The sequence below is a fragment of the Corythoichthys intestinalis genome, chromosome 21 (genome assembly GCF_030265065.1).
Source record: "Corythoichthys intestinalis isolate RoL2023-P3 chromosome 21, ASM3026506v1, whole genome shotgun sequence".
In the NCBI taxonomy this organism is placed as follows: Eukaryota; Metazoa; Chordata; class Actinopteri; order Syngnathiformes; family Syngnathidae; genus Corythoichthys; species Corythoichthys intestinalis.
In genome coordinates this window covers 14,231,465-14,254,334 of record NC_080415.1, presented here as the reverse complement: position 1 = coordinate 14,254,334, position 22,870 = coordinate 14,231,465, and the positions used below count along the sequence as shown (strand labels likewise).

The 22,870-nt window shown below is 37.9% G+C and overlaps 1 protein-coding gene across 2 annotated transcripts in view; it reads left to right on the top strand.

The window, feature by feature from the left end:
- The first annotated feature begins 4,045 nt into the window (after positions 1 to 4,045).
- wnk4a (WNK lysine deficient protein kinase 4a) overlaps positions 4,046 to 22,870 on the top strand; it is a 103,072-nt gene continuing 84,247 nt past the window's right edge. For both annotated transcript variants that reach the window (XM_057826034.1, XM_057826033.1), the window contains exons 1-2: positions 4,046 to 4,225; positions 6,849 to 7,378. In XM_057826034.1, the coding sequence (XP_057682017.1) occupies positions 6,872 to 7,378 (507 nt within the window). In that variant the 5' untranslated portion in view covers positions 4,046 to 4,225; positions 6,849 to 6,871. The remainder of the gene's footprint in view (positions 4,226 to 6,848; positions 7,379 to 22,870) is intronic.

Genomic DNA, 22,870 nt, shown 5'->3' with positions numbered 1-22,870 from the left:
TATTACCCATTAGGCCTGGCGCCTCCCAGTGGGAACAGGAAATGCCCTTTTTTACGATACAGGCTCCTCCTTCAAGGGAAAAAATGTCTAATGACCTCAAATCTGTTTCAGGGGAGCCTTCAGACATGTGTTCAGGTACCTGATGAAAATAATGAGGTTTCGTTGAGGCAGAGGGGTCCAAACAGGAAATTGAAAATGACCATCGCCATTTCGTCTGGCCACAAATTCTGAACAGTCATAACTTGGCAGACATACAGCATATCTGCACCAAACCTCCCGTGCTTGGTGAGAGTAAGTACCCTGAAGGGTCCTGTGGGGGTCATTTGCATCAACTGTGGCGCCAACTAGTGGCAACAAAGTCATTTTACTTATACATTTCCAGTTCTTCCCAGGTTGGTCACTAGTTTCAAGACCTTTGTAAGACTACAATTTAAGGCCCATGTCCACACTGTCTGTTACCCTTTGCTCCCCATTAAAAGGAAGTAGATATTTTCAGGGATTTAGGCAGTTTATAGACCCACAAAATTTGGCACACTTGGTCGAATTGGCCCAATTAGAAGACTCAATTTGGTTTTGAATATGGGTGTGGCTGCACAGCTCAGTCGCACCTCCTTTTTGCAGGACTGTCTTCATTAGGGGTTTTTTCACTTAGGTGTGTGAATGTATTTGTAATTCCCCAAAAAGAGGCGAGTTGCGAGAAAGTTTGGTTCCCAGAAGATGATGAGGGGGAGACGATCTGCCACCACCCTGACCTGCGTACAGTCAAGAGTTGCGCCAAAGTGCGAGGGGCTGTTCAGTCCTGCTTGCAGGCCTAGTTTTTATTAAATCTAGTCAAATTACTCCATCTTGTTTTGAGTGAGACCAGTTAACAGATTAATGCATCCGATTATTCCATTTTGTTGGAGCAGTTTTTGTGTTGAGTGACGTAATGTGACAGTGCCGCCGACATGGGCGATGACGTCACCACTATGCGTGTATAAATCAATGACTTACTCAGCACAGGTGTGGAACGCTGGCGGATATAGTTTTCAACCGCAACACAACACATATGACCGCACGCAATGCAAATGACGCACGCACACAAATGTATGCGTGTATGTTATAGATGATTGCAGAGTTGCGTGTATATTGTTTTGTTTTGTCTGATAGTTTGAAGACGCCAAGATCACATTTTTGTTTTGTTATTTGACCACACGACATGACTTTGGACTGAATGACCACAATTAGCTTGACCATACTCATTGACAATTTGATACCTTGGATTACCATCGGCCACATAGTTTTGTCTGATCCTGCCGGCTGTCATCGACACATGGTGAGTGCGCGTTGAAACATTCCTTAACCAGTGTATTATTGAAAATTGTCAGAACAAATTTACTTTCAGTAAATATTACTATTTGTTCTGACTAAGCCAATACATCTAAAAGTTGGTCATTTTTTCTCCTAAATCGTGAAAAATTTGCTTTCAAATAATGTTTTTGAACAATATCCCCTAATTAAGAACATTTGAGACGAGCTTTTATGAAGTTTAAATAGGCTAATTTATTGCTTAAAATAAGTCTGTTAAGCTTATTTTCAGCTAGCTGTTTTTATTATTTCATTATTTTCTTTTTAAGCTACCCTCTTCAAATGGATTTGGACGTGAAGTGCCGTCAATGGCAGCCATTGTGTAAAAAATGCAAAAATTTGTACTTCATTACCAGGAGTGGAAGTAGATTTATTTGTGAAGAAGAAACGCTACTCTGCTATCTTGGGCTTGACTAGTCGTTACATTTTTCTTCTTTATTCTACATATTAGATTTTACTTTTTTATTTTTTTTTATTGCCAGCGATGCCAACATTAGCGCTGCCAGTTTGACCAATGAGACAGTGCAACAATGATCACATGACTCCGTTATACCAATCAGACTCAAGCTTGCCGTTCTACCTTCATGCTAGCCAGTTCAATCACGTGGTGTCTTTCAAGCACCGTAAAAAGTTAAGTATTTGACGTTGAGCGCTCAATATGACTCGAAAGCGCAGATTTTAACTTCTCTCCTAGTTTTCATTTGGAATCAATTGACCACCGAAAAACGGAGATATGATCCTTTTAATTTCATAACTACAGGTATAACTATGAAGGAACTAGTTTCTATTCAAACTAGGAACTATTTTCTCCACTAGAGGGCACTCTTGCTCTTTGGACGAACGATGCTTCAGTTCTTTTGATTTTTTTTTTTTCTCTCTCACCGGAATTATTTTTTGTATTTCTTCGGCTTAATGCGGTTACGTAAGAGTTTATAGTACAGTATAATAGTAACAGTTCATATAGATAACTTTGTGCTGAGAAAAAAATCAAACACTGTAAGCAGAACTCACAATGTTACTCATTACTTGAGTATTCTTTTCACCTAATACTTTTTTTTTTTTTAACTTGTACTTCAGTTAATTTTTTAGATGACTACTTTTACTTGAGTAATATTCAGAGGTGAGTGGAGTAGCCAAAAAATGTACTCAAGTAAGAGTAGCATTTCTCCATGATAATATTACTCAAGTAAAAGTAGTCATCCCAAAAAATCTACTCAAGTTCAAGTATAAAAGTATCCTGTGAAAAGAATACTCAAGTAATAAGTAACATTGTGAGTAACTGCTTATTTTTGTTAGATTTTTATTTTATTTTGAAAACAATGGTATTTTTTTCTCTCATCAAAAACGTATCAATATGAACCGTGATAATGATACAATGCAATAACCTACTACATAACCACATTAAGCCAAAGAAGTACAAAAAAAAAAGCATGAGTGCCCTCTAGTGGAGAAATCGTTCTGAGTTTGACTTGTGAATCGTTCCTTCATAGTTACTATTATGAATTTATATGGATCATATCCGGTTTTCCGTGATATCAAATATAACTTATGAGGGGTTTAAATCCACGTTTTCGAGTCATGTTGAGGGGAGGGCTTTATATCAAATACTTCTTTTTTTTTTTTTTTTAAACGGTGATTTAAAGACTCCACATGATTGAACAGGCTAGCGTCAGATTGGTGTAATGGAGTCATGTGATTATTGTTGCCACATCTCATTGGTAAAATTTGTAGAGCTACTCTTGGCATCGCTGGCAAAATATATATATATATATATATATATATATATGTTGAAAAAAGGGGGGAAAAATGTAACAACTCTTGTGTAGCCCAAAGTAGACAAGTAAGAGTCATGTTTTTTCTTCACGAATCTACTCAAGTAAAAGTAAAAAGCATGACTCAGTAAAACTGCTCTTAGAAGTACATTTTTCTCAAAAAGTTACTCAAGTAAATATAACCGAGTACATGTAACGCGTTACGACCCACCTCTGGCAATGTTGCTCTTAATTGAGTACAAATTTTGGCTACTCTACCCACCTCTGTCTATTACTATCAAAAGTAGTGCAAAATCACATTTGACAACAAATCTCCGGTGACCTGTGGTCATGCGACTATTAATAAATGAATATCGATACTTTTGCAATCAAATATCATATAGGGATAGGACATTTCTGTATCGATACTTTTGAAAACCTTAACTGGCACACAAATGTACAGTAGCCATATTCCAGTCATGTCTTTTTCTTTCATACTTTATTTGTATGTTAGTACTCTTGTTTTTCGTATTTTTATTTATTTTTTAGAAGATACTCTTCAAGTTAAAAAAAAAAAAATAAAAATAATAATAATAATAAATCCAGGATCCTATTGTTAAATAACCTTATGTGACGTAAACAAACTGAGATCAGTTTTGGATTCTGCACACAAAAATGAGTTGTAAAACACCTGTTAGCACTAACTCATGATTACTGGACTTTTTTTATTTTTTATTTTTTTAGTTTTTAAATATTTATAGAAAGGTAGTGCAATGTTACATAGTCTTAGTATAGCACAATGTTGGAGATCTTCTGTCGGCCTGTGGGGGGTGATAGAGTTCCATTCCAGAGATGGCTCATGTGCAATTGAGCAATATAAAGCGCCACCTTGCGGTAAATCACAAAACCAGTGTGAGGTAGATCAGAACATGCAAGGGCGGAGCTAGAGGAAGGACAGGACGGGAGGGGAGCTCCTGATATATCTCCTGCTTTTACAGCGCTGTTCATACATACACTTCATTCAGCTCCTTGTTGCTTCACTAGGTCCTGACTTACGACTCCAGCTGAAGACAAGTTTGGATATTTCACAAGGAGGAAAATGTGCTGTGACGCAGCTTGAAGAGCAAGTGAGTACTAAAGAATCACACCTTCATCATTGTACTTTTTCCTTCTGTTTTCTATGATGTTATTTTTAGTGCTTGTATTAATGGTCTTTGAAGTTCATCCACTAAAGTAACAGTAAAAGATGTTTTCTTTGATGTTTTTGTTTCCACAATGACTGCAAGTGACTTTGAAATGATGAGGGAAAAATATTTTGTTTGCCATATATTGTGTACAGCTTTAAGTAAACAACACCACATTTTGGCTTGATCAACAGTGTTACTTTCAACTAACACAACTGAACCTCTCAATGCTATTCATTAACATTACATATTAACATAACATTGCTATTCATCTTTAACATATCATAGTGAGGAATAACTGATAATTGTGTCAATGGGACAGATTGTTAATTCTGTCACTAGGAAAATTGATTACTTACATCAAATGGCTATTTATTTGTCGCCCTTGAGTACTCAGATTGACAATTAGATTCTCGCGACTAACTACTGACCGCATGACTGCGACTGGTTTTCACTCATGATTGACACTAACGACTGTGTCAAGGTGGCACATCGTTATTCAAAACTAACGCTACCGAACATGTTACTCCGACCACTTGTTAACGATGAGTAACTCATGATACTCTGTTCCAGTGATGGTGTGCTACTGTTACAGTTCTAAATCTTAAAGTGATAATAAACCACTCTGTTCAACATTTTAGAGGCCGTTTACATGGTGACTCTCCGAGAAGTCGAAAAATTTCACGTTAGCATCTATATGGTTTCGTCTCCATTCAACCAATGTCGCAATTCCGCATCAAAACAATGTAGTATTCATGCCAGGCCCTAGGGGGCAGTGCAGATTTACAAGGTGACAGCAAATGATGAAACCGAATAATTTTGACCCCAACAACCTCCTCAGCCCGGAAGACAACATGCCCGCCCACTCCAAGCCATGGCATTTTTCTTTTGCTCCAAAAGGCACAAAAATGAAAACATTCAACACATTTAAATTAAAAATATTATTAAAACAGTAAATTAAAGCCGGCATTCCACCACTTGCTGTTATTAATTTTGAGTAGCACCGCTGCGCACGCCTAATGTGACGTGTGCGAGTGCTGACGTTATCGGCGCGGGATCGTTCCATTGATTTCGATGCAGAGCATGCCCCCGCAATCGAATCCTTCCACTTTGGAGGCAGGATTCCAAGTTTTGCATCTTTGCCTTCCGTCTTCGCCGACACCATATGAACGCGAGGCCACTCCGCAACACAGTCATTGCGTGTTGCTGTCGTAGAGTCGCCATGTAAACTGCCCCTTACTTTCAAATGGTTACTGACAATTAGGGTTGTTACGATCATGTTATTTTGCTCCCGATCCGATCGTTTTAGTTTGAGTATCTGCCAATCCCGATATTACCCAATCCGATTGCTTTTTTTTGCTCCCGATTCAATTCCAGTCATTCCCGATAATTTTTCCCGATCATATACACTTTGGCAATGCATTAAGAAAAAAATGAATAAAACTCGGACGAATATATACATTCAACATACAGTACATAAGTACTGTATTTGTTTATCATGACAATAAATCCTCAAGATGGCATTTACATTATTAACATTCTTTCTGTGAGAGGGATCCATGGATAGAAAGACTTGCAATTCTTAAAGGATAAATGTGACTTTGTATATTGTGACTAAATATTGCCATCTAGTGTATTTGTTGAGCTTTCAGTAAATGATACTGTAGCCATTTAACTTCTGCCCAAATGCATGATGGTAAGTGCAACCATGACTGTGCATCGTGGTACAAATTGATATATCTTCTCTGCGTTGGGAAATAAGGATGTTAAGAAAAAGATCAACTACTACCATTCTACACCACATTGCTTCCCACAATTATTCTAATCGTTGGGAGAGGGATAGTAAGGCTTTAGCCATTAAGTAAAGGCTCCAAAGGCTGCCAAAATTCACTCTACTGATTTTACGCTGCCTTTTAGCTCTATATACTGTATGGGTTCAATGGCACCATTATAGATCGAATGCGACAATGCGTGAGTGGATCGTGCAGTGCATGCGTTAATTGCGTTGAATATTGTAACGTGATGAATTTAAAAAATATTAATTCTTGCCGTTAACGCAATAAATTTGATAACCCTACCTTAAGCTTAAACTAAAGACTCTGGAAGAGTGTAAACACATTATGTCTGTAACGTTAAATACATTTAGAAAACGATTTAATTAAAAAAATATATGTATATTAAAAAAAGGCATGTTCGATATTTTTTTGCCGATTCCGATACGCTGAAAATGACGTGATCTGACCCGATCGATCGGGACATCTCTACTGACAATGAATAATGATATGCAACAATTCACTAGCTAATCCAAAATAATTGGCAACCATAAATGGCATGATTTAGAGAACCTATATAACTGTGAAAACCCTCTGACAGTGAATAGTTTAAAGTACAAAAAGAATTCAAGAATCATTGATTAATAGAATAAATTAGTCGCTGCCTTATTGATGTCTAACTGGTGACAGACTGATTATTTTTCGTGACCAATTTTGCTGACCTTGTCAACAGGTCCTGTTTCGATAACTAACTTTGTAACTTTGTTTTCAAAAAATGGCACCATCAAATCCAGAGCAGGATCTAGCCAGGTGCACCATGTCACACGCCCAGGTGGAGATCCCCGGATGCGGCTTCCCGGGCCTGCAGCCGCACGGCTTGGGCGCGCGCCGCAACTCGTACGGCCTACACCAGATCAGTGTTGACGTCGACTCGCCTCTCTTCAGCGGCGCCCTCTCCAAAGCGCTCTCCTGGTCGGCTGAAAACATACTCAGCCTGCCCGAGTCCAGAGCCGAAGAGGAGGAGGACGAAGAAAAACCCCGGGATGACACTCCCTCGGGCAGCCCGCTGCCGGATGTCGCCGGCTCCCCTTGCGAGTCGGACGGCGAACCGACGCAGGGTAGAGGACAACGTTTACCGCCCCGTGTGAACTTTGACACACGATGGGAGGAGGAGAAGGAGGATGTGGAGACTAAAGCGGTGGCGACGTCGCCTGACGGACGCTACCTTAAGTTCAACATCGAGATCGGGAGAGGTTCCTTCAAAACTGTCTACAAAGGCCTCGACACGGAGACCACAGTGGAGGTGGCCTGGTGTGAGCTTCAGGTAGGACCTTGGTTGTCGCTCTTTACATGTCCTGTGATTGGATGGCGACCAGTTTATGGTGCATCATGCCTCTTGTCCAAACACAGCTTAGAACCCAAATAAGGACAAGCACTATATAGATTAACGGTGAGATCCTAGCTTTTAAAACAGGTGGTGTGACATTATATCGACATGGTGATATAGCCTAATAGGTTATCGATATGCTCCCGATTGGGGATGTCCCGATCGCATATTTTTGCACTCAAGACCGAGTCACCTGAATTAGAGAATCTGCCGATATCGAGTCCCGATCCCATACTGGACAAAAGTCTTTTTACATGTTTATATTTGAATAAAAGTTACAGAACTGTACTGTTTACAGTACGTTCTCTTCTACTTTTTCCGGAAGTGTTGGGAAGTATAAAACACATTTTTTTCCCTTATGGCAATGACATTGTTTTTCTGGATAATTTGGTTACTTTTTAGCCCTTAAATTTAAAAAAAAAAAAAATTTGTTAACGTAACCTAAACCCTAACCCTAAACCTGATTAGAGCTGCAGCTATTGACTATTTTAGCAGTCGATTAATCGATGAACTAGTTAGTTTGAATCATGGAGTAATTGGATAAGGAAAATAAAAAAATTACATGCCTAAGCTGAGCCTCAAAAGGTATATAAAAATAAATAAACGAGGATCTAAGTACAACGAAAGAACAATTGGCTAACTTACATAGCAAAAGTCCGCTAGCTTAAATGCTATAAAACGCTTTTATTTAACTTTTTTTTTTTTTTTTTACAATGTTCTTAACAAATGGTTCAAACACATATTCACACAAAATACCTAAAAACAAAATCATGAATGCATTAAAAAAAAAAAAAAAAAAAAAAACTAGCTCAAACAAAAACTTGGCTTATGTTGGTCTTAATAGTGAGCAGCTGGATTCAGCCATGTGAAATGAGTTATGTCATATTCACTGTTGCCACTAGAAGGCAGTGTATCCACCCAAATCAATAAAAATAAATGCAAACACTTACAAAACAAACCATTACAACGCCACTTTAATTAAGCAAATACTCAAAGCAGCAAAATATAATTCGAATCTTTTTATCTCATCAAATTACTCGAGTTAATCGATTAATCGTTGCCGCACTAAACCCGATCCTTTTCACCTGATTCCGATCCTCTGAAAAATGGCCCGATTTCCGATCACGTGATTGGATCGGGGACATCACCACTTCCAACATATCGTTTGAAAAAGATGTCACTGTTTAATAAATTAACCAACAAGTTGCTACCAAAATTTTCTACTAGAATAGCGTCTACGTGAACTCATTGTCTGCCATTGACGGCGCTAGACGTCCAATTTATTTTGATTGGAAGCCTAGGGCCGTCAATGGACTCAAACCTGATCATTCAAAGCCAGTACTCCCATTTTAAATTAATTGAACGTCTAGCATTGATAATGGCAGGCAATGAGATAAGACAGACACTCATTGGTTTACAAGAATGTTGCAAAACTCTATTGTTGCTGTATTTATTTACAGAAATGCACAGAAATATCCTCATAGTCTGTGGAGTTTTTAATGGAGTGTGTCTTTTAGTTTTATTCACCTCAACAAAAAATGAACTTCAATGACTTTAGTACGTAAAGTGATTGAAATTGTTATTGCTTTTTTTAATTGATCGGAAAACTGATGAAAAACTTCTTTAGAAAAATATATTTTTTAGCCTGTCATGCTCAACTGCTCTACACGGAGAATGGGAATCTAAACTTATTATTATTGTAATATATCTTCTGCTCAAATAATTTCCTGTCCAAACCAACTCGTCCGTATTTGGCTAGTTATAACAAAGTGAAGGAGCTGGTTTTATGTTTAATCACAACGCTTGTCTTGCTGCGTCGACCTTGGAGTGGCTCCTTGTCAAAGCTGGGTCTTTGGTAATCTTTGTTGTCACTAACAACTGGGCTTGCCTTCAACACTTCAACATGGTTGTCTGTGTGTGTGTGTTGTGTGTTGTAAACAGTACAGCGGCAGCTGCCTCCTGCCACGCTTTGATAGCCCAATGGAGGATTTAAAGCTTTAACGTCGACGGTGTCACTTTAGCCTGGCAGCAGAATGCGCCTTTCGAGGTAGCCCTAAGCTGCTGACAAAACCCATGTGCCACTGACACACACATTCGCACACCCCTACTATACGGTAGTCATTTTAGTGGAGACAGTGGTGTTTATTATAAAAGCCACTGGGCTACATACCAGGAAAACTCCATTACTCTCCACTTTAACAGCAATTTATTTAACCACACAGGGCAACAAATAATCCTAGAATTTTACCTCGCTGGCAGGCGCATCAATAAATTAGAGGTTTCAAACTTTTTGGGTCCAGTTTTGCCGAGAACCCACTCATTATCCAAAGCCAGTAAACATAATTACGTCCTAATAAATACCATTGGATATGTAATATGCAATATAGAGCCTCCAAGATAAAATTGTAATATTAGGATATTAAAATCAAAGTCTAATGAGGGGAAAAAAGGCAAATGTTGACATTTGTTCAAAACATCCTATGAATCTTGTAATATTACACTTTTATATTTCTGGAAAAGACTAACTTAATCTCTAAAAAGGACTACCATAATTTTCGGACTATAAACCGCTGCTTTTTTTTACTTCATTTTGAATGCTGCGTTTTATTGTCCAGTGCAGCTTATTTGTTGATTTATTTGGGTTAATGGGTAACGCTTTATTTGACTGCAGCGTCATAAAACTGTCACAATTGTGACATTTTTGACAGCGGCGTCATAAGACCGTCATAAGTGTAACATCACGCTATCATGGGCATTACTGAATGCTTATGACGGATGTCATTAAGTGTCATCCGGCAAATTATGTCACTAACTTTATTTATGTCCAGCTGGGTTCTTTTACATCCATTCAAAAGTGAGATAATTTGCCGGATAACGCTAAATGAAATCTGTTATAAGCATTCATTAATGCTCATGACCGTGTCATATCATAATTTTCATTGTCTAATGACAGTCTTTTGGCGCCACTGTCAAATAAAGTAGCTAGCTAGCAATTAATGAAACAACTGGAGCAGTAACTGAAGAAATAATTAGCATAGAACATGAATTTGGATAGTTATTTACATCTGTAGTGCTGCAATGCATGCTAGGAGGCATGTAGGTCAACAGTGTTGACTGCAGGTGGTAGCAGAGGTTGACTGTCTCCCCCAAGGGAGCTGTGATGGCCAAATGAAGCTTCTTGAAGCAATGAAGCATTCATGGTGGTTCATTTGGTCTTATGATAGTCGTATGATGCCACTGTCAAATAAAGTCTTACTGGTGAATGTCTTTTGATATAAATATCTCATATTACAGTGATGCCAGCTGCGACTTATCTATGAACAAATGTCGTTTTCGTGTCAAATTTGGGTGGGTGGCGTATTTTAGTCAGTTGCGCCTTATCGTGCGAAAATTACAGTACATCCTTGGAAAAAATGGGTTAATTCCTATCCTAATTCTTTTTTTTGTTAATCTGGTATTTTCAGCAGTATGGTCATTCAGAATGGTAGATCTTTTGTTCTTAAAGGTAAGGCATGAGTCTGCTTCATTCAAAATTGTTTATGTGGAAGACTGATTTGAAGTGCTAAAAACATAAATAATAGAGATGCCCGATAATGACTTTTTAACCGATAACCCGATATTGTCCAGCTGCAAAAATCCGATACTGATTTACGCGGTCATGGATTTAATATATTATGGCTAATTCTATTGTGATGCCCACTGGATGCTTTCATAATGATAAATGTATCAACTTCAATGTTTCCCAAATAAATATTCTGTGAAAAATAAGAGAACTGACGTTATGGAAAACGCGCCAGTCCAGACAATGGTTATTGTCAATGAGTAATTCCCAAGTAGCATTTTGCCGGGCTTTTGCACAGGTTTTTTTTGTATTTTATTACTTTTCTTAGTGACTATTTCTTTCTGGTAATGCAGTCGTTATATGTAATATGAGTATATATGAGTTTGTGAGTCATTATTTTTAAATCATTTGTTGCTCATTTAATTTTTGCACCATGAATGCAAATGGTCTGCTCACATTATAAATCCCAAGCATCGTAGTTTGGAGACATGTAATGGTTAATAAGCATAACTGCTGTGCAAAGCTGTGACCTGCCCTTCTACATTCTCTTTGAAGGAAACATGCATATTGGCTCAAAACCGATATCGATTTTATACGACAAAATTTTAAAATGCTATTATCGGCCGATATTATTGGCTGCCTGAAATGATCGGATAATTCAAATAAATAATACAGTACATAATACAGTACAATACATGTCATCTGACCAAACCACACGGTCCCAGTTGAAGCCTGGGACCGTGTGCTTTGGTCAGATGAGACCAAGATTGAGCTTTTTGGCAACAAACACTCTAAGTGGGTCTGGCGTGCCCCGAAAGATGCGCATGCTGAAAAGCACCTTAACCTACTGTGAAGTATGAGGGGTGGGGCAGTGATGCTGTGGGGCTGTTTCGCTTCCAAAGGCCCTGGGAACCTTGCTAAGTTGCATGGCATCATGAATGCTTTGAAATACCAGGACGTTTTAAACCAAAATCTGTTGCCCGAAAGCAGAAGATGGGTGGTCACTGGGTCTTTCAGCAAGACAATGACCCTAAACCAGTGCTTCTCAATTATTTTCTGTTACGCCCCCCCAAGGAAGACGTAAATGTTTCGCGCCCCCCCCCAACTCTCTGCCGCCACTGTAAATAGTATCATTCGTCTATATTACTATTATAAGTACGCCTCAGCCTAACATTGTGTCCTTTTTTTTCTATTAAAGAAAAAAAGTAACATAGATCAACTTATAATAAAGTATAACTTTTTAACAGAAAAGACTTAATGCGCATCAATTTGCCTGAAGTTAAAAAAAAAAAAAAAAAAAAAAAAAGTCACATCCAAACTGTAAAAATACACTCAAGGTACATTTTTGACCATTTGATACTGAAAAATAAAATGTAATAAAATCAGTAAATAATAACAAATTCAAATTGATTAGAAACATTTACTCTTCAGGACAACATGCCAAAAAATTTGACCGAAAAAAAACAAAACTGAATAGAAGGGGGGAAAAAGGTCTCTGGACAGAAGGAAAGTTTTTATTTTCGCTGATTCACCACAGTGCTCACTGGTTTACTGATATAACACTGACAAAGCGGGACGATTGTGACAATTGGCAATATTCGGCACATTTTCGCTGAAAAACAATCAAGCGGCTTATCAATGAGATTGAGGTCTAATGTCTTTAAGTGGCGTCTTAACTGATTTGGCTTCTCCGCTATAATCATTTTTAGACTCAGTAAACAGTGGTCTTTCCTCATTTCCCACTATATTAAAAGTCAAAGGCAAACGGCCCGAAAAAAGCGCATTCTCGGCGGCCGAGGGAGAACCGTAGGTGAGGGCGGTGGTCGTGACGATCCCAAGCCGAAAACGGCACTTCTCGGCCGGACACGTGAGAAAGACAGTGGGTCGCTGCGTGAGTCCAGCTCTGCATGAGTCTCTTCCGTGTGCTCTTGCTTACTTCAAAAATACTGCACGCACTTTGAAAATGAGAGCGCCACTGCCACCCACGGAGTGGATGTGCAAGTACACTTTATTCTAGTACGGCAAAAAAAAAAAAAAAAAAAGCATGTTCCCCGAGGTCACTCGCGCCCCCCCTGGCATCGCTCTGCGCCCCCGGGCGCGCCCCACCATTTGAGAAGTACTGCCCTAAACATATGGCCAAATCTTCAAATATACACAGAAATGGTTCACTAGACACAAAATCAAGCTCCTCCCATGGCCATCTCAGTCCCCAGACCTTGTTTTGTTGGCAAAAGGGGGTTGTACAAAGTATTAACACCAGGGGTGCTAATAATTGTGACACACATTATTTGATGTCAAATAATTATTTCTCTATGTGGGAGTTTTTCCCCACTGAATAAATGCACGTGTATTGAAGGTTGGATTTTTCTCTTTTTTTCCATTAAGAACCCATATTATTTGAATTATTAAAAAAAATATATTAGAAGCTAAAAAACACATCTTAACCAGGGGTGCCAATAATTATGGAGGGCACTGTATATGACAAATAAAATGTATTTGTTTGAATTAACTTATTTATAGATATATGGAATTTTAATTTCACATTTCGCAGGGAAATTAAAATAAAAATGGGGGAAAAAAAACTTCCTCCGTACAGGGTTTAATGGTGATGTTTTTTAATTAGGATGCATTGAAGTAGACTTTTGCATGGTAGGTGTAAACGTGCTTCCTACAGAGTTCCAGGGTGGTCCTTTGGCCTCAGTGGCCAATCAGGTGTCGGTCTGAGGAGAAAATACAACTTTCTTTTACGAGTGTTAGCCGGCGGCCATGCGTGTTAAAGCGCTTTAATCTCTCCAAATGAGCTTAAAGGTGGTTGATATGGTTACAGGCCGCGGTGGGTTGACCTTAGCGTCTCCGCCGGAAATCTCCACCTGATGTGACCTCCACCTCCTGCATGGCAAACCTGAGGCATGTGTTGCTAGCAAAACATGACCTGCCGTGTTGATGCAGCAGAATACTAGTCATCTAGAACGACTTGTGATGACAGGTCAGGTAAAAAGTATGTTGAAAGGTAGAAAAAATATCACTCTTCAATGTCGTTAGTATCCACAGGCGATTGCAATAATCAGACAGCAACCAATGCTAGCTACCCTCGTCCCCAGCTCACACGGCACCTTATAAAAAATAAAAACCACGTTGCTGTACATGCGTCACCACCGCCACTCTTTGTGTGTTTTTGTGCATAATTATCATTAAAGTGCCAGACGGTCATAAAACGTCACAGAAGCTTAATCTGCCTTCTGTGGGAGCATGGACGCACGCAGCAGCATTAAAGGCTAAGTGTCGCTAACTGGAGTTTTTGTGAGGTTTACTGTACTTCGGGGGTAATTGATAAAGTATACTATTATCTATTTTGTTTTTGCTTTTTTTTGGGTCATTAGGGCAAAACACTTTCTTATCCCAAGTAGATATGCTAACCTTGAGAAGAGCTATCGCAATGTCATAGTATCACAATGAAAACTCTATGTAATGTAGTATTTTGAAATATTTGGGTTTTAAAAACTTGATTATTTTTTAAATAAAGAACAAAATATTTGCTACATTACTACAGTGTTATGAAAAAGTATCTGAACCTTTTGGAATTTCTCACATTTCTGCATAAAATCACCATCAAATCTGAGCTGATATTTGTCAAAATCACACAGATGAAAATAAAGTGTCTGATTTAACTCAAACCACCCAAACATTTATAGATTTTCATATTTTAATGAGGAGAGCATGCAAACAATGACAGAGGAGGGGAAAAATAAGTAAGTGAACCCTCTGCATAAGGAGACTTAAAGAGCAATTGAAACCAATTTTTACCAAACAATTTAAGTCAGGTGTGTGCCCATTCACTTATGAGTGGTTTAAAGCTGCCCTGCCCACTATAAAACACAAACCTGGTAAGAATTATCTTGATGAGAAGCATTGTCTGATGTGCATCATGGCACGGTCAAAAGAGCTGTGTGAAGACCTGCGATCAAGGATTGTTGATTTGTATGAAGCTGGGAAAAGATACAAACCCATCTCTGAAAGTCCACCAAAGAGGACGCCAAGAGTTCAGCGCAGAATACTCAGAGAGGTAAAAAAGAACCCTTGAGTGTCTGCTAAAGACTTAGAGAAATCACTGGCACAGTCCCATATCTCTATGTGCACACTTCAACTATATGTAAAACAATGGCCAAAAATGGAATGGTGTTCATGAGAGGACTCCACAGAGGAAGCCACTGCTGTCTAAAAAATAACATTGTTGCTCGTTTAATTTGGACACTCCACAGACGAATTATTAAATGTGATGGTTCACTTATTTATTTTCCCCCCTTCTGTCATTGTTTGCATACTATCCTCATTAAAATATGAAAACCTATAAATGTTTGGGTGGTTTTAGTTAAAGCAGACACTGTTTTTTCATCTGTGTGGTTTTGACAGAGATCACATCACATTTGATGGTGATTTTATGCAGAAATGTGAGAAATTCCAAAAGGTTCAGATACTTTTTCATACCACTGTACATTAATAAACATGTTCCATGTGAAAAAAAAAAAAGAAAACAAACAAATGTGCGCTATTTTTAGACCAGAAATTGGTTACTTATATGGTCTTTAGGGGCCATATGATGCCTTTGGACATCATGTTTGCGATCCTTGCTCTATCAAAGACACAAACAAACATCGCTATTTACAATTCAAATGTGACACATTCGCTTGTAGAGGGTGAACAATGCACCAGTTGTTAGGCCTTATCCTTGTTTGTAATAAACACAGAAACACTGCAAAACATCTGTTTATACACAGTATGTACAAATTAAAATAACTAAAAAGAAGTCACCATAGCTTGTCCATGAGTTACACTGATTCCTTCTGTCTGTTGAGAAATAATCTGAATAGTAACATTTAATTTAACATTTTCAGGGAAGAAGGGCTAATAAAAATGATAAATGCAATGTGGGCTGTATTATAGAACACGGCTGGCTGTATTTAGCCCACCCCTTCTCGAAGATTTATTTATTTACAAAGAGTCTGGATGAGAAAAAAAAGGAAGCATTTACGAGATGTACGTCAATGTTGCGGCCGTAGCTCTGAGCCCATGTTTACATGTAAAAGAAAAAAAAGGCAGAATCAATGTTGACACGACCAGACAGTAAATCAAGACTGGCACCTTTATCAGCATGGCGATATGGCACATGTCGAAGGCCTCCTATCAGGCGACTTTAAGTATTGTATTAAGTAAGTATTGTTTATTCCTGTATGCCAGCACCACTTTTGATTTGCTTGTTTTGATTAAGTTTCTGTGTGTGTGTGCCAGAGAAAATTTGTACAGTACCTAATGTACCATCACCATCTCAGCGGCTATGCCCAGGAAACGGCATCTTAGCAAAAGGTGTGTGCACATGTGATCTTTTACAGTAGTATGTTTCTGGAGCTAAAGGAATTTTCATGCTAATACTGTAATTTAAAAAATTTGACAATTCGTCCTATATAAAATAAAAATAGACAAGGATCCTGTAGCACTGCTTACTAGGTATAGACAGTACTGTAAAAGATCTTGGGCTGCAGCTATCGATTATTTAAATAATCGATTAATCTATTGATTAGTTAGTTCGAAGAATCGAGCACTGTAATTTTTGGACTTTAAACCGCTACTTTTTTCCTTCATTTTGAATCGTGCGGTTTATAGTCCATTGTGGCTTATATTTGTTGATTTATTTGGGTTAATAGGTAACACTTTATTAGACTTTATTAATTCATGTTCTATGTTAATTATTTCTTCAGTTACTGCTCCAGTCGTTTCATTAATTGCTAGCTACTTTATTTGACAGTGGCATCATAAGACTGGCATAAGACCGTCATATTTATGAAATGACACTATCATGGGCATTACTGAATGCTTATGTTTTAATTGCCATCCGGCAAATTATGTCACTAACTCCATTTACCGTATGTCCAGCTTGGATCTTTTACATCCATTCATAAGTGAGATAATTTACCAGATAACACTAAATGCCATCCGTTATAAGCATTCAATAATGCTTATGGCAGTGTCATGTCATAATTATGAAAGTCTTATGGCGCCACTGTCAAATATAGTGTTACCAAGTAAACTAACAATTAATGAAACAACTGGAACAGTAACTGAAGAAATAATTGGCACAGAACATGAATTTTGATTATTTACATCTGTAGCGCTGCAATGCATGCTAGGAGGCAAGTTGGACAACAACAGTGTTGACAGCAGGTGGGAGCAGAGGTCGAATTTTTCCCTCAAGGGAGCAGTGATGGCCAAGGGAAGCTTCTTAAAGCAATGGAGCTTTGCAGCCAGTGGGTTCAAAGCTTCATGAAGGTACATTTGGTCTTATGACAGTCGCATGATGCCACTGTCAAATAAAGTGTAACTGTTTAATAACTTTTGGTGTAAGTATCCCATAATACATTGAGGACAGCTGCGGCTTATAGTCAAATTTGGTGCGTGGCGGCTTATAGTCAGGTGTGGCTTATGTGCTAAAATTACGGTCATCAGATTGCAAGACTTTAATGCTTTGCAGAATAAATTTTAGGAGTTGTAAAACATAAGAAACGAGTGTTTATTCTTGCAATAATATATTTTTTGGCTTGCTAAGATTACACTTTCAAAAGAGCATTAAATGTGGGGCTGCAGCTATAGATGATTTTAGTAGTCGATTATTCGATTAACAAGTTAGTTCGAATAATCGAGTAATTGGATAAGGAACATAATAAAAATACCTGAGCGGAGCCACAAACGGGATAAAAAAATAAATGAGGATCTAAGTACAACAAAAGAACAGTTGGCTAACTATATAGCAAAAAGTCTGATAGCTTAAATGCTATAAAATGTGAACTTTTTTTTTTTTTTTTTTTACAATGTTCTTAACAAATGGTTCAAACACATATTCACACAAAATACCGAAAAACAAAATTACGAATGCATTAAAAAAAAAAAAAAACATTAGCTCAAACAAAAACTTAGCTTATGTTGGTCTTAACAGAGAGCACCTGGATTCAGCCATGTGAAATGAGTTATATCATATTCACTGTTGCCACTAGTGGCCAGTGTATCCACCAAAATCAATAAAACCAAATTCAAACACTTTCAACGCCACTTTAATTAACTGAATACTCGAAGCAGCTAAATTTAATTCGAATCTTTTATTCTCATCAAAATACTCGAGTTAATCGATTAATCATTGCAGCACTAATTAAATGCATTTAAAACCAAATTAAAATACCTGAGTTTAGCCTCAAATGGTTCATTGAAAAATAAACAAGGATCGAAATAGAACAAAAGAACAATTGCTAACTTGCATAGCAAAAGTCTGCTACAATAAATGCTATAAAATGCTAACATTTTTTAAACAAAGGGCTTAACAAAACGTTCAAATATTGTATATATTCTCACAAAAAATTGCTAAATATACCGTGTTGACCCGAATAAAAGACTGCCCTGATTATAAGATGACCCCGTCTTTTTCAAGACTCAAGTTTGAAAAAACTTTTTGAACACCAAATAAATTTTATACAGAAAATAATTGCAGTACATCCAAAACAAATGATTATAACAATATATTTGAGTGAAAAAGCATGTTAACTTTGCCTCATTCAAATCTTAATATCTGAACATTTAAAGATGTAAACTAAAGTGCAATCACATTCGTAAATGAATGGCTTCTGGTTTTTGAAATGTAAATAAACCAATCTATTGTGATAAAACAACAAAATTGCAATAACTGCATTAACCATCAAAGTGAAGTCTAACTGTTACTGTAGTCTTGAAACAAATCTGAATAAGGAAAAACATTGCAATAAAATAATGCAAACTGGTTAAACTAAAAAGAGTAGCTGAGATCTATCATGACAGAACATCGCTTCAATGGTATCTGGCACCATCTAGAGTCGTGAATGGGTATAATGTCTTGACCACGAATATAAGACGACCCCCTCTTTTTCAGTGTTATTTCAATGCAAAAAAGACATATAAGTCATATATTCGGGCCAATACGGTAGTTCTAAACTAAATAACGAATGCATAAACAAACATATAAGCTCAAACTACCTTATGTTGGTCTTAACAGGGAGCAGCTAGATTCAGCCATGTTAGACGAGTTATGGCATCTTCCCTGTTGCCACCAGAGGGAAGTGTATCCACCCAAATCAATGAAAATAAATGCAACGCTTTCAAAACAAATCATTACAACATCCCTCCAATTCGAAAATTTTTGGCAAAATTTGATTCGAAGCTTTTTTCTAGTCGAATTAGCTGAGTTAATCGAATAATCATTGCAGCACTAAAAAGATACACAAACCAGTCGAAAAGCTAATGAATATTAATGGCATGTTAATTATTGTAAGTAGTGGAGACACAAAACAATTTATATGTAATTTTGGCTTGAGACACATAGGATCTGTGTTGAAAGTAAAAATTCCGGTTCTGTTTGTTTACATGCTGTTTACAAGGAAGCGGCGATGTGATAAGAATAACAAGAGTCAGTGTGAGTGTTTTGGTTTGTGAAGCTTTTATTTATAAGTGCTGCATTTACAAAGTTGGCGAAGTGTCTTTGCTGCTGCTCGACGCTGAGTGGAAAGTTGGCCTGCTGAGTGACACTAAAGCCTTGTACATACTGGTACCAGCCATTATGCGGGCCTTACACGGCCTCTCTTTACGAAGTGACTCCATGATAAGTGTTTTCCACGTTCCAGGAAGCCTACCTGATCACAAGTACTGTTCTGAGGCTTATATGCATTTTGTATGTACAGTAAATCATATCATCGCTGTCAGGCGGAAACCTTGTGTGCCTAAACATTAGGGGTTTAACGGTACACAAAAATCTCGGTTTGGTACATACCTCGGTTTTGAGGTGACGGTTCGGTTCATTTTCGGTACAGTAAGAAAACAAAATGCAAAATATAAATGTGCTAGTTGCTTACTACACACTTATGTGCTTTCAACCATAGGAACATTAGCCTATACAAAGCTAGAATTCTGCTCAAAAAGTAGCGGGTATTTAAAGATAATCCATCAACAATTATAGTACTGTGACTATACTACGTGTGAGCTAGTAGTGTGTGTGTGTGTGTGTGTGTGTACTCGTGTGTGTGACCGAATGTTAATGTGTGTGTGTGTGAGATTATAGTTGTGCAAGTGAAAGCAGTAGTAAGAGTAGCATTACTTCAAAATAATCTTACTCAAGTAAAAGAAGTAATCCAAAAAATGTACTCAAGTACAAGTAAAAACTATTTAGTGAAAAGAATACTCAAGTAGTGAGTAACATTGTAACTGGTTACATTTGTTTGATTTTTTATTTTTTTTTTTTAAACAATGGTAATTTTTTTCTCAGCACAAAGTTATCTACTGTATTGTTATAATGATACTGTACAATCACCTATTACATAGCAACATCAAGCCAAAGAAATTCAAAAAAAGGGGGAAAAAAACCATTGAATTCCGCCGAGAGAAAAAGAAATGGCAGAAACTAAGCATTATTCGTCTAAAGAGCATGAGTGGAGAAAATGGTTCCTAGTTTGAATAGGCAATAGTTCCTTCATAGTTACTATTATGAAATTAAAAGGATCATATCTCCGGTTTTCCGTGGTCAATCGGCGCCAAATAAAATTAGGAGAGAGGTTTAAATCTGCACCTTCGAGTCACGTATTGGGCTATGTCAAATACTTCATTTTTAATGGTGCTTTAAAGACACCACGTGATTGAACAGGCGGGCTTGATCATAGAACAGCAAGCTTGCGTCTGATTGATATAACGGAGTCATGCGATTATTGTTGCAACATCTCATTGGTGAAATTGGTCAAGCTACTCTTGGCATCTATGTCAAAAAAAAAAAAAAAATCTATTATGTTGACTAAAGAGGAAAAATGTAACGATTCTTGTGTAGCCCAAAGTAGCAGAGTAAGAGAAGCGTTTTCTCTGACTTCTGGTCAACCCCAACATCTAGTTTTTTTTTTTTTTAGACACTTGAAGGAAGGTCCCAAAATCTGACTTACTTTGTTCTTGTTATTCTTGTTTAATTTTAATTGTTGTTTAATTATAAACAATTGAAAGAGTTTTGAGAATAAATCTATTTAAAATCTTGAATGCTACTTAAAAAATGTTCTAAAGCTGCCTCTTCCCTCGTTAAGCTGAGCTGTTTGGCATTATGTCGCCTTAAAGTTGAAAGTCATGTTTTGTCTATTGTTTGAGCTTTGGAACAACAAGCAATTGTTCCCTACTCTTGCCTTAGCTCGACAAGGTGTTGCACGTTCTTGTCACGTTGCATTCAAAATCAGCAATGCTGTTCCCGTGCCAGCATTTACATTTTAGTTTTATAGCAAAAGAAGTACGAGAAAAGGCCACTGGTGAAGTTGGTCAAGATGTTTTATTTACAGTGTTGACAGGAGGAAAACATGCCTTCATGTACAGTGCGGCTGTCCTGCTCCCAAAACCTACCCCGAGCAGGTCGGTGGGGTAACCTCCGGTCAGTCTTGCTATGAATCGACCATTACCCATTTTGAGAAGCATGTGTGTTTTCTCCGTCAACACAACACCTTAATTCACCGCGAGTCTGATCTTTTTCTTGGGGTATGAAGCAACCTCGCACTCTCCCTGTTTTGGCTCTTTATAGGGTTGTGTTCATCAATCTTTCATGTTTTGGTCACGAGAAAGGTTTCCTTTCCATAGTAGTGCTTTGTAAACTAGATCCACTCCAGGTAGCCGCTGAGAGCTGATCTGTGTAATAAGTGTAACTGGATGCTGATAGCACCCATCGTAACCACAACACTAGTGTTATTACTAACTTCCAACATCCGTCTACTAAACAGTCCTCATTAGGATCTCGCTCAAAGTCAGCTACAGTGTTGGACAACCTAGACTGGTCACCCCTCAATTGATAAGACCGTTTCCACAATTATATTCACACCTTTTGACAGTTTAAAGTATGGGTGTCCAAACCTGTCCTCAAGGGCCGCTGTGGGTCCTGGTTTTTGATCCTATCAATCGAGCACAGACAGTTTAACCAATGAAGTTTGTGCTAAACCAAGCAGCACCTGACTGTGATCAACTATTTACACTTGTGAGACACCAGATTGGTGAAAGGTTGTCCTCATGATGGGTTTGAAAAAAAACCCGCACCCACTGCGGCCCTATGTCGAATAGTTTGGACACCACTGGTTTAAAGTATTCAGTGAACCCAACATGCATAATTATGAAGTGTGCGAAGAGCAGGTATGAAAATGGGCCAGAACGGTCAGGAACGCAGTTCCGGTATAAGATTCAGGACCAGGACGCAATTCCGGTATTAGATTCAGGGCCGGAATGCTGTTCCGGTACAAGATTCAGGGCTGGCATGCTGTTCAGTACATGGTGCTTTGATTCCGAAAATATGACGGCAACTGTCAAACGCTATGTGTAAAAAAAATTTTTTTAAATGCTAAGCAGCACACATGCATCTCCAAGAAGAAAACAATCTACCAACATCAGATTCACATACACAAGTGTTAACAACAAGCATAATAAAGTGCTTGTGTAGTAGGGGTGTGCCATCTCGGGCACCCCAAGATTCGATTCGATTATGATTCAGGGTGCTACGATCCGATTAGTAAACGATGATCGTGGTATTGACGATGATCACGATTATCGCTGCATTGTACATTACTACTTAATACAGTAGCCAAACAAATTTATGTCCATTATTTATTTAAAATATCCTAATGATTCAACAGGAACGATGGAAACATGCCCATACAACAAAAAGCTGCCCTTAAGCTGCTTATTTATTAATTAATTTAATTAATTAATTAATTTTTTACAAGAAAGTGCAAAAACATTAACCATTTTAAAGGGAGTACATATTTCTCTCAACAATACAATAACATTTACACAGG